This window comes from Seriola dumerili, unplaced genomic scaffold (assembly GCF_002260705.1).
Source record: "Seriola dumerili isolate Sdu_G_001 unplaced genomic scaffold, Sdu_1.0 BDQW01000331.1, whole genome shotgun sequence".
Classification (NCBI taxonomy): Eukaryota; Metazoa; Chordata; class Actinopteri; order Carangiformes; family Carangidae; genus Seriola; species Seriola dumerili.
In genome coordinates, this window is record NW_019174586.1 from 6,344,466 (window position 1) to 6,356,736 (window position 12,271).

Sequence of the window (12,271 nt, forward strand, 5' to 3'; positions counted from 1 at the left end):
CTGTCTGTCAAAACACATCCCTCTCGTAAAAGGAAGAATAGAAGTATAACCAATGCCTGGTCCATCAGTTTAAAGTTTTTAACATTTGGGTACTAAGATTCATGCATTAAAAGCTGGATTTTCTTGTGGTCTCCTGTTCAAGTTAAAACAAAATGTGCAAGCAATTACTTTTTAGCATTATTTGGTGCTTGTGTTTCCAGAATGCTGCGGAGTAACCAGATCAGCTGCATTGACAACAGTACGTTTACGGGTCTGAGCTCGGTGCGTCTGCTGTCTCTTTACGACAACAGGATCTCCAGTATCGCCCCAGGAGCCTTCTCCACCCTGCACTCCCTGTCCACCATGTGAGTCGTTTCTCTCGGCCTTTCTTGCTTTTTATACAGTATATTTTCCTGTTTTTTTTAGGGTTTTTTTATTTCTATCCCATTGTTCCTGCTATCTCTCAATATATGTCACAATCTCTTTTCTTCAAATGTAGCCACACTTTAATTTATGTCAAAATGTTGACTAGCGTTCAGTCTGTGCGGAGAAGTACAGAAACAACTGCCACAATATAAAGCTATGGCAACCTTTGACCTGCCACATAACACTACTGTTAGGAAGCAGGAAGTGGGAGGCAAAAAAAAGAAGTGAATATGTATGTATGTGTGTGTTTTTTTTCTTCTTCAATCTTCTGACCACCTCGATGTGAAAGCTGTAAATAATAGATTTTACCAGGTCAATAAAACATTACAGGTTGATTTTTATATACTTCTTCGCACGGTGAACAGAGACATGCCAAGCCCCAAAATAAAGTCTCCTCACATCCTCTTTACTCTCTCTCTCTCTCCTCCATGTTTTCTTCCCTTGTTCTGCGTTGCTCTCTGTCCTGCTGTGTACCTGTCATCTTTGATTCAAGTTTCTTCTTGAGTCTTTTGGGAGGAAAGGTGGAAGACAAGGGAGGGGAAATGGGGACAGTCGAGGTGGAGGATGGATGGATGCACTGTTGCATAAACTCAGGATTGCTCAGTGGGGCTGTTGGTGATTATCACTACACGAATGGAGAGATATTATAGTTCCCTCATCCTTATCATTTGTCACAATTCTTATTTTTTTCAGCATTAGTTTCTCATTGGCCTTGTAGTAACACTTGATTTTGTATGCAACACCTGCCTGCTGTTAGGCATGAAAGAAAGATGGGTAGTTTTTTATTCCTAGACCCTCTGTTCTTAACACTTCCTGTGTTCATTTCCTTATCTTTCCACAGTTTTTCTCCACTTCTCTTTTTCTCTGTCTCTCTCACTCCTACGATTTCTAATATCTGTCTCCATTTTTAGTGCATTGTTTCCCATTACAGTTTGTCCATTTAATTAAAAGATTAACACGCTGAAAAGGAAGGAAGGGATTTAGCTTAGGTCTGGTACCCACGCAGTGAGGTCAATTCATTACAAGGAAATGAGGAAATAACTCGTCCCTATCTGTAACAGCACACCATTAATATTGTAGCACAAACAGCAACATTCAGATTTAGTAGTTCAGCAGTAAGGTGCCACTTGCACATCTCGAGACACAAGATGGAAGCACCCCATCAGCATTATAGAGATACATGTTGATTTCTAGTACACCAACTGATATACTGTTAACATTTAACTCTCTTTAGGTTTTCTACTTACATTTTCTTGTTCATACTTATTCTACAACCTGACACCTAGATGTGCCAGAACAGTAAAGACGCCTAGAGATGCTGTAATGTGTCACCATTCTACTATGTACTGCTAAAGCTATCGGCTATCCCACCACAATCAGTTTAAATGTGGTTCAGCATAAATATTACATGAGCGGCCGTACAAAAGCAACACAAATGCAATGAAAGGTGATCAACAATGACTAAAATGGGTAGATAACCTTTTCTCTTTTTTCCCTCTCGCTTTCACAATTTCTCTCACTCGCCCACCTTCTCTTTTTCATTCTCCGTTTCTCGGACTTTACAAAGTGAATAAAAATATCTGATAACCTTTTCTCTTTCCCTCTCTTTTGTTCCCTTTTCTCTCTCTTCCTCTTGCCTCTTTGTTTTCCATCTAAATTTATTCTTATATTTATAACTGACCAAAAAACAACAACTGGTTTGCAGCGTACACTATACCACACAAATAATAATACTTTTAATATAATTTCAAAATTTGGAATGGGTCCTGACCTAAGTAGCTAATAAGCTCTCTGTTTTGCTTTGTGTCCCTCTTTTTTGTCTTATTATGGATCCTGCCTGCAAATCTGTAGTGAGTGCAGGTTGTCTTGATGGACGGTATCACTTCACTCTCAGACTTTATGTATCAATATTTTGTTTGTAAGGGCAAAATTCAGGGAAAACATTTAGCAAATGTGCATCATTTTGCTGTGATGAATTCATTATATTGTGGAGAGTTAATCATTTACTGTAGCTATAATTGTGCAGCTACATGTTTAGGAAGCTGCCAGTATTGATGTCTGTTTCTGTTTCAGTGATTTCCGTCTCTCTCTCTCTTTTTCTGCTCCCGTTTATGTCCATAGTAACCTCCTGTCCAACCCATACGTTTGTGATTGTCACTTGGCCTGGCTGGGTCAGTGGCTGAAGAAAACCAGGGTGGTCAGTGGAAACCCTCGCTGTCAGAAGCCAGCCTTCCTGAAGGAGATCCCCATCCAGGACGTGGCCACCCCTGACTTCACATGTGACGGTGAGCGTCTCTTTCTGTCTGTCCTTACAGTAGGTCAATTGTTTGTTTCTGTTTTCTCTTAAGTTCCATAAAAACGATTTGAAGTAACAGTTCTTAGACATAAACCAGGACTGAGCAACACTTGAAACTGTACAAGATTATTCTACCAAGTTACACAGGATGTGGCTGCACATCCCATCTGTATTTGAAACTACACTGGAGTGTCAGGAAACAAAAAAGGTCATAGCCTGAAACCTAAAACAAATGACGCAGCAGTCAGCAGCCATGTGTCCTACACAGATAAGAGCATGAGTCAAGTGATTGAGAAGTAAATGAAATGTGTGTTTGCATCATGTTTATTCATCCCAATCACTGAATACATTCTCCATTTTTCAAGAAAGACACTTTGGGATAAATTTCCTCAGCGTAAGTTATTTTATGTTTGTGATAATGCAGTAACTCTGACTAAAGTATTTTAAAGTCCTTTGAGAGACATAAAGCTCAGTCATTGGAGGAAGGTAAATAAGACTCAACATTACTGGTGAAACTTCACGGAAATCCCTGCTGCAGTGCAGCAACAAAAGGTCAACAGAGAACACTCTTTGTTTTGCTACATGAGGATTTTTCTCAGTGTAAGTTACAATGAAAACCCTAGAAAAATAAGGAAAATCAATTGTTCTCAGGCAGATTTAAGTGATATCTCAGTGAAATCTTGTAACATCCTCAGCTACGCCAGGTCTTTTGGTTTGTGCTGGACTGGACTAGACATATGTTCAGCTCAGATTCTTGTCTTCTTGTGTAACAGTCCTTCCAGATACTCATGTCAGAAACATCCATTATCCCTCTCGTTAAGCCAGCAGATACACACATACACACGTGCTCAGCCGGGTATTGTGAGGAAAGAATGATCAGTAACCACTGGCAAACAGCAGCCTTCGATGACATCAGCTTGTGGTTTCAACAGTGACGTTGCTGTTACCACAACGATGCCTGCCTATAGCGACTTAGGCCATCGGCTTGGCCGCCAAAGTTTGATGCCATAGGCAAAGTGTGGTCTGGCTCTGCCATCTATTACATCTTTCCTCCTTTTTCCCCTTGTTTCTTTCTTTAGTACTTTACACTTTAAACTCTTGTCGATGTCCCTCTCGCTCCATGTCGTTCTGCCTCTCTCTCTCCCCCCTGACTTTCTTTGAATTCATTACACTTTTCTAATTTCCTGTAGCTGTGCTGCAACCATTTACTGAAAATGAGTTTGGAAAGTAGTTAGCTGGGTTGGCTCGAGTAAGGAAACTCTAAGATGGTATCAGATCTTAATATTTATTCTTGCATCTTGCACACACGCACATGCTCACACAAATCTACCTTCAACCTCACTCAGCTGCACAAACATAAATTCGAATGGTTAATACCACACTCAAGCCCTGTTATTTCCATCCTTACGATGGCTTTACAATGGTTAAATCGAATGTCTAATTTTAACTTTATGCTGATCCCAACTCTAATCTTAATTAACATTATACAACATATAGAGAGTCGTTATGCAGTAGGTGTTAATGTTAATAGGTTTTTGACCTTGAAAACCTACAATGTGATATAGATTTTTTTTGATGTCATAGTTAAGCTCACATATACTAATAGTTTGATGATGGAAGTCAAAGATCTGGATCATCTCCACCATCTAATCAGTTGTTCTTTGGCCGACGGCCCATCACCTCGAAAGCTTTGAATATATCTCGCTGACGGTCGTAACAACTAACAGTCAGACGGGAAAAGTAACCTCTTGGCAACACTAAACTGTCCACACTCTGAAGGTGTAAGTGTAAATCTCAAGCTAGTTCTCAAAAGAACAAAAGCACAGAAAGGAACACACACACACACACACACACACACACACACATATATATATATACAACCAAGGTCCCCATGTCCGGTCTATTTATAGTTGAGTAAAATGACTGTTAAGTTGTCCAGAGGCAGCCAGGGGAAAGGTAAAGTTAATTGAATTTGTGAGGAGATATTTAGCGCATTTAGATGTTAGTTCAATCAGCCAACTGTAGAGTGAGTCAGCCCACGGCTGCACATCCCCGTGGACTCGCCAGCTACACACATCAGATAAGACACACACATATACACTTGCACACACATACACACACTGTTCTACACGCGGGCACGTAAGCGCCCATTTACTCGACATTCAGACATTAGCACAATTAGAAAACTACAAAATGAGTGAGAAAATGGCCATAGGACAGGAGGGGATAGCTGTTTAACAAACTAAATGTGCACCACACACAGCATGCGCATGCACATAGACCTATACTTACACACATGCAAGTATACCAGTGCAGCACACGGTGGCATATGGGCGCAAAGGCAAAAATAGCAAAAGTGTGAACATACATGAGTATAAACCTAATGTTCTTTCTCTCTCCACACACACACACACACACACACACACACCAACTCAGATTGCAGTCGTGTTATTATTGGCTTAGCGTCCACTCTTCATTATCCCTCATTATGGTTTAAACTCAACGTGTTTTACATTTGGGACCGCAGTTCGACTATTTACATACTGCAATGCTAGATTAAAGCTGCGTGTGTGTGAGTTTGTCTGTCAGTCAAGGAAATGGAAGCAGTTTCAAGCCAAGAACAACAGCTCTAGTCTCTGATCCTTCTTATCTCTGAGTGTTAGAATGATTACAGTCACTCAGATGTTTTTTTTATTTGTCCCTACCATGTGTTTGTGTGTCTGTGTGCGTGTGTGTGGAACATTTCTGCATAGCCTGAACTGTTTGTATTTTCACAGCGAGACAATTTAAAGAGGAAAAGAAACAGGGTGACCATTTAGGTTCTTCAGTCTTTATTTAAGAAGTTTGTAATCACTCAAACAAAATGTTTTTCACTGACAGATATTCACACCTTGCTATGACAAAACAGTGCAGGTAGTATACCGACAGATGACTGCAGGATGTAACAACTTTCATTTTGTTGCTGTTTTTACACGAGTTTTCAAAGTTGTTACAGGGCGTCCAAACAACATCTGTTCAGTCTTTCTCCAGAATCGTCTACGGGGGTTTTAATATTACTGTGACCTGCCTGCAGGTCCTGAGCCAGATGTTAAAACACAAGTGCAGCTGATTTTAACAGCCTCTAGTCTTTCGATATGGATTATAAATTACTCGTAAAAAGTCCTGAGTCCTGTTGAGTCCAGAGTTGAGTGGAATTGACTGACTTGCAGTTTAGTCTTTATATCTATCTATACCTTTATCTCTTTTTACTCTCCCATTTCTCTTTCTGTCACTCTCTCTTTTTGCCCTTGCCTCCCTTATCCCATATCTGTCTTTCTATCTGTTCTTTTGTCTTTCTTCCTCCCTCCATCTGTTGCTCGTTTTTCTCTTTCTCATCTCTGTCCATTTTTGAATTTCTCTGTCCTTGTCTTTATCCCTCTCTTCCTTCTCTCCCTCTCCTGCTTTTTCTTTGTCTCTCTCTCTAATATCCCTCTCTCTGTTGCTCTCTCTCGCCCCTCTCTCTCCAGGTGCTGAGGATAATGGTTGTCTTCCTGCGTCTGGTTGTCCTGACGCCTGCACGTGCTCAGACGGTGTGGTGCGCTGCAGCAACAGAGGGCTGCACTCCCTGCCCAAGGGCATTCCCAAGGACACCACTGAGCTGTGAGTTGCATGCACACACACACACACACACACACACACACACACACAAAAGCTCAAATACAAGGATCTACTTGTCCAAATATACAGGCACAAAAACTGATGAACGTAAAAAAACAGACATGTTCATGCAAACAAACAAACTGAACATTTTTGTCAATGCTTTCTCTCCAATAACATGCAAAGTCACAGCCACACACACATAAACACACACAGGAACACACACTGTCACACATTGCTGCAGTGCAATATTGATGCAGCCGTTTGCCCTCTGCTGCTTCAGGAACTAACAAAGCATTTAGTGAATACACATGCACACATCCACACCCACACACACTCCGTCTCTCTCTCTCTTTCCCTGTGTGACTTGATGTGTTTATACTCACGGGAGCGCTGCAGGTACCTGTGTGTTTATGTGTTTGTTTGGAATCTATGAATGACCACAGATATTTATATTTATAATTGTATGTACAACACACAGTCAAATACTGTCTAATATGCTGTGTTGCCAAATAGAGAGAGACAGAAAGATTGCCAGAACAGTTACCGACATCTGAGAGGGGATGCAAGGTCCTTGTTACTTTTCTAAAAAATATTTTTGCAATTGCTTTTAAAAAATATTCATTTTCCAACCTTGTAATTGCCAAAGATAACTCTAAAGAAGCCAAGGTCAACTTTTTATGTTGAAAAGCTTTGCCAGAGTAGTTAAGGTTTTCCAGACTTTTGCCTAGTGCAATAATGTGATGTTTTTTAGATTGACAGTTAGCACTGACACTCATGAGAGAGAAACAGAATATGCTTGTATTTCTAGTTATCTAACACTAATAATAATGTTAATTATTTATTGGGCTTATGATTTCCCAGTATATTACAACTTGTAAATTGCTTTGTCTTTGTCGTTAATTCCAAGCTAGTAGAAATCCTTGTGATGAAGAAAGAGGCCAATAAAGAAAATGTCTATAACGATAGTAATTGTTTGAATTGATGTAGGATAAAGCAAGGGTAAAACAATGTTAATCGAGATTTTGGAATTTAGAAAAAAGTAGGAACAAAATCTCTCGTAGGGAAAAGTGAATTATTACTCATACACACACACACACACACACACACAGAGAAAACCCTCTAGCTGTGAAATAGGCCTGCTCTGCGGGGTCAATAGCAGTGATTAGGTATTGATCAGGCTGAAGAAGACACTCCATCATACTGTCCACATGACCTACTTATGACCTGAGAGAGAGAGAGGAACAGAGACCAACGGATCATAAAGCGTGTGTGTGCTTGAGTGTATGTATGTTTGTTAACTAGTTTCTCACATGCTCACAAAACAGAGAAGGAGAAGAGCGGGACTGTTGTATATTTGCCGTGCCCTGCTCCTCCTGCTCAGTCGTGCAGACTTACACCCCAACACTTGTTATCTTGTCGACATGTCCCATCTTGATTGGCTGTTTGGTGAATTAAGAGGGCTAATCTTCTACAGTTATGCAGAAAATTTAAATAGATGCTACAGTCCTACCTATATATCAGTGAAGAAGATAACTTGAGGTGATATGAGTGTGAAAAATGAATAGAACATGTACTTCATGAAAAAGACTATACACTACCTCCATGTTTGCCTCTTTTCGCTCTCTACTCTACTTTACAGGAAACATCTTGTAACTCTCCTCCGCTAAAAACTGGTAAAACTGGTAAAACCAAAATGCTATGTTGGTCTTTTTCTAACACATGATTAGCTTTGCTTTTCGTTTAAAGGTCTAGTTCTTCGCTTTGGGATTAGTTCTTCACTTTTTTGACAAAAGTTAAGATGAGAAGATCGCTCACCACTCCTATGTCTTATTTGTGTTCAGCGTGGAACTACGTTCACGCTTTGGTGAGAGCCAGCTAGCCGTTTCCCCCCTCGACTTCTACTCTTTATGCTAGGCTAAGCTAATTGTCCCCTGACAAGCAGCATACTGAACACAGACATGAGTGGTATCGAGCTTCTCATCTACTTCGTAGTATTTTACAAATGTGGAACCATTCAGTAGCTGATCACATTCAGAGAGGACACACCTGAATGTAAAAATAATATTACACAAAGGACACGCCACTCTTCAGGTAAATGTAAAGATGCCCCTGTAACGGTAGATTTGATTTCGTTCCTCTCATCAGTGCAGCTGGAACCAACGCCCTCTTCCTCTCATCTGCCCTTCACTGTCCTTATGCTTCTTCTCTCTTTAGTCACAGAAGCTGCAAAACCAAAACTTTTCTCAGCTATATTACTATTTACTTACCCCCAAAGGCATATGTTTGTATATATGTGTAATACATACTACATTAACTGTGCACCTTTCCTTGCAGTTACCTGGAGGGTAATATGCTGACATCTGTGCCCAAGGAGCTGGCATCCCTGAAGCAGCTGTCACTGGTGTATGTACAACTCACATAACCTTGAACAGAATACGCATGCCAAAAACCTGATTATGTATGTATACAGTCTGCCCTGTGTGTGTGTGTGTGTGTGTGTGTGTGTGTGTGTGTGTGTGTGTGTGTGTGTGTGTGTTTGTCTGTGTGCATTTACTGTGTGTTTGTATCTACACAGGGACCTCAGCAACAACAGCATCAGCACATTGGCCCCATACACCTTCAGCAACATGACTCAGCTAGCCACACTGTAAGTTACTATTGTAACGCACACACACCCCACATATGTCTCAATGTTATATATGTGTTGTGTGTGCATGTGTCAGGTTAAAAAAAACCTTTAGACAAATCAATGTTTTCCTCTCTTAACATTGATTGATCTTCACCTTCTTCTTTCCTCTTTCTGTTACGTCTCTCCTTCGACCCAACTTGGGTCAAGCTCTTCTTGTATCTTCCTCTTGTATCACCTTCTTCCTTCATCCCTTTATTTAAAACACATGTAGTATACTATTTCCTACCCTCGTATTCCTTTGTAAACTGCCTGTCACTTCTTCTCCACTCACTCAGTGAACCTGTTACCTCTTAAATTTCACTCTCCTCAGCTTTGTCTGTCTTTACTGCCATTCTATCTTTCATACAAATTCCTTCTCTTAAGTTTCTTTCTTTCTTTTTGCTTCTAGCCTACTGAGTGTAATACATGGATTTTAAATCAACTTACTGAATTTTGTGTCTCCAGGGAAAGTTGACTGAGCACATTTGCTCTCTTCCAGTAACTCCTTGTTTTATATTTCATACAGTTGCACTGATTCACGCCTGGGAGCTGCCCAGTGCAACCACAGACTTCTACTGTTAGCCCCAGATAGCATCACTGGAACACTTTCTGTGTTAAATGCTTTGCTCAGGCACAAGAGATGAGCTAGAGGTGGAGGAGAGTGTTTCACCTTTCACTTTCCACATTGGATTTTCCAGTCTTTCAGTTAATCTGTTTATTTATTGGCTATGAAGCTTCTTTCTCTAACATTTATGACAGTTGTTAACCTGAAGTTAGAGGTCTGGTTTATTTTCCCTCTTTTCTCTTAGACACCTTTAGGCCTCTTGATAATCTGTAGTTATGATTATGATTATGTAGAGCAACTACTACTGCCTTAAAAGACAGATATCAGGCAGCTTTTTACACCAGGATCATTTTCGGACTCCAAATTATGCTAAAAGAAAGATAGCACCTTTCCCATTTCATTTCATCCATTCGTTGGTACACTTACTTTTTGGTTCATTTGCAGATTTAAGAGGAAAAATGAACCGTGGTGTGGGAGGTTGACATTCCAAAGACGTCAGATTTGCCTCTGGCAGTTTTTTACCTCTACCTAATTTTTCTACTTTATTAAATACGTGGCCTCCATGTTAATTTCCCCTTGTTTAACCTACATCAGCTAGAGGTCCTGTTCTGAGTTATTGTAAAACCAAATCTGCTTTGTCATCTCTCATGTCTTCTCTCCTCTTTGTCTCTTTATCCTCTCAGTCCCTCTACATTCATTTTTATGTATACAGGGATGTAGTCGAAAAGACAAGAGGAACGAATATATCCAAGAGAAATAATATTGTGAAAAACAACCTTTTTAGTAGGAAACTACGTCTTGTGACCTTGATAATGTCCTCTGTCTTCCAGCATCCTGAGTTATAACCAGATTCGCTGCATCCCGGTCCATGCCTTCAACGGGCTCAAGTCTCTCCGCCTGCTGTGAGTAGCAAGCTTCATCCTCGAGTGTCGCAGTAGATTCAATATTCAACGCTCCCCTTTGCTAGTTATGGCACTGAGTTAAATCAAAGTTTAATCATTCCCCAGGTGTCAGGCCAAGTGCCATGTTAGGACCCAGTCACAAAACGAGCCACAGCCGCCCAGTCGTTTGTTTTTTCAGCATACTAAAAGAGATAAAAGTGACAATCTCTCATCTCCTCTTTAACACTCCCTCTCTATCTGCATGCTCTCTCCCCCTGTGTCCCTTCAGTCTGCCTCTCCTTCTCTCCCCTCCATCCATCCTCTCCTCCTTTTCTCTCTCTCCGCCCAATGTTGTGTTTGATGAATCGACCTTCAGCCTCTGTTTCTCTCAGTCATCCATCTGGCTGTCCACCCTCAGTCTCACACACCCACACGCCCGCACGAGCACAGTGCACGTGAATATTGCTGTCTGACCATCCCTCGCACATATACCAGCAGCTAAACACACACAAATATGAACTTACACGTACCGTATATATGTGATACACACACCAGCATGAACACACATAAATACGCACCATAAATGTTCATTGACAGAATTCACTTTTGAGTCTAATACAGGCTGGATGTAGCATTTTAAATGGTGCTTCATCACTGTCAATTTAACAGTGACATCATGCTATAATAGATGAATCTATGGTTGATATCATTTTTGGCTCGTTCGCTTAAAGGGTTGGTTTCATTTGTCCACCATTTATATTTGTGCCTCCACCCCGATATCAATGGAGGTGAATGGAATCTCATTTGTGGTGCTCGAAACACTGAAAAATTGTATTCAAAAAAATTCAACAGTCGTGTCTTTACAGATATGGCATCTCTCTCCTCTCTTCTTCTTGTTTTTCTTCATCTTATCTACTGTAGCTCTCAGACATTAAGACTTAATTGCCCACAATCCCCTGTGTTTCCTGTTTCAAAGAGAATGCTGCTCCTTCTCAACCTTTCCTTGCATCATTAAGTCTGTATTTTCTCATCTGCATATTGAGGAAGTAAGTTGAAGGTGCTGTTTACAGCAGCAAAATCTTACATGGCTTCACATGCGGTGTTGAGGCTGATGATGGTGTAGATGATACTAATATCTCAAAATGAATGAAGCTAGATTTACTGTTAAATATCAAATTATATGGAAGTAACTTTCAACTCAAAACAAGTATAACATAATGGTTAGAGATGTGATTCCTGTACCTTGTGTTGATCTCTGTGGATATTTCTTCCTGAATTTTGGCCGCCTCAGTTTGTTAAGAGAGAAAAAGTCAGTGTTTCTCCCTCAGAGAAGTCAGCTTTGTGTCTGCCCTTTTCTCTATATATTGACTGTATCTCTTACAAGGCTTTCACCTTGCAGAAGTTTAGTGATCGTTTTTTTTTTTTTTTTTCATCCTTCCCTCCTTTCTTCCTTTCATTTTAGTTGATGTTGCCGTGGGGACTGCTCCCTCTCTGCCCCCGCATAGCAACTGGTTGCCAGGCAGCCATCACTGTCACTTCCTCATTACCCACAGCCCCCTCTGGGCCAGCCTTGCGCGGGGGCTGTTAGACCACCATACATAGACGCACAAACACACACACACACACAGACGCACACAAACACGAAAAGACATTAACACACACACACACACACACAGACGCAAGCACAAACTTGTGAAAAGAGACACACACAAATATGTGTACATGTGCACTTGCATGCACAGCATATACACTGAACTGAACATGCACACACTGAATTATACACACACACACACACACACACACACACACACACACAC

The 12,271-nt window shown here is 40.7% G+C and overlaps 1 protein-coding gene across 1 annotated transcript in view; it reads left to right on the top strand.

Moving 5' to 3' along the window:
- The window catches only part of LOC111232433 (slit homolog 3 protein-like), a 244,102-nt gene that overhangs the window by 197,419 nt on the left and 34,412 nt on the right, over positions 1-12,271 (top strand). Inside the window, exons 18-23 of the mRNA XM_022759949.1 lie at positions 201-344; positions 2,527-2,690; positions 6,208-6,340; positions 8,675-8,743; positions 8,916-8,987; positions 10,404-10,475. Coding sequence (XP_022615670.1) covers positions 201-344; positions 2,527-2,690; positions 6,208-6,340; positions 8,675-8,743; positions 8,916-8,987; positions 10,404-10,475 — 654 coding nt within the window. The remainder of the gene's footprint in view (positions 1-200; positions 345-2,526; positions 2,691-6,207; positions 6,341-8,674; positions 8,744-8,915; positions 8,988-10,403; positions 10,476-12,271) is intronic.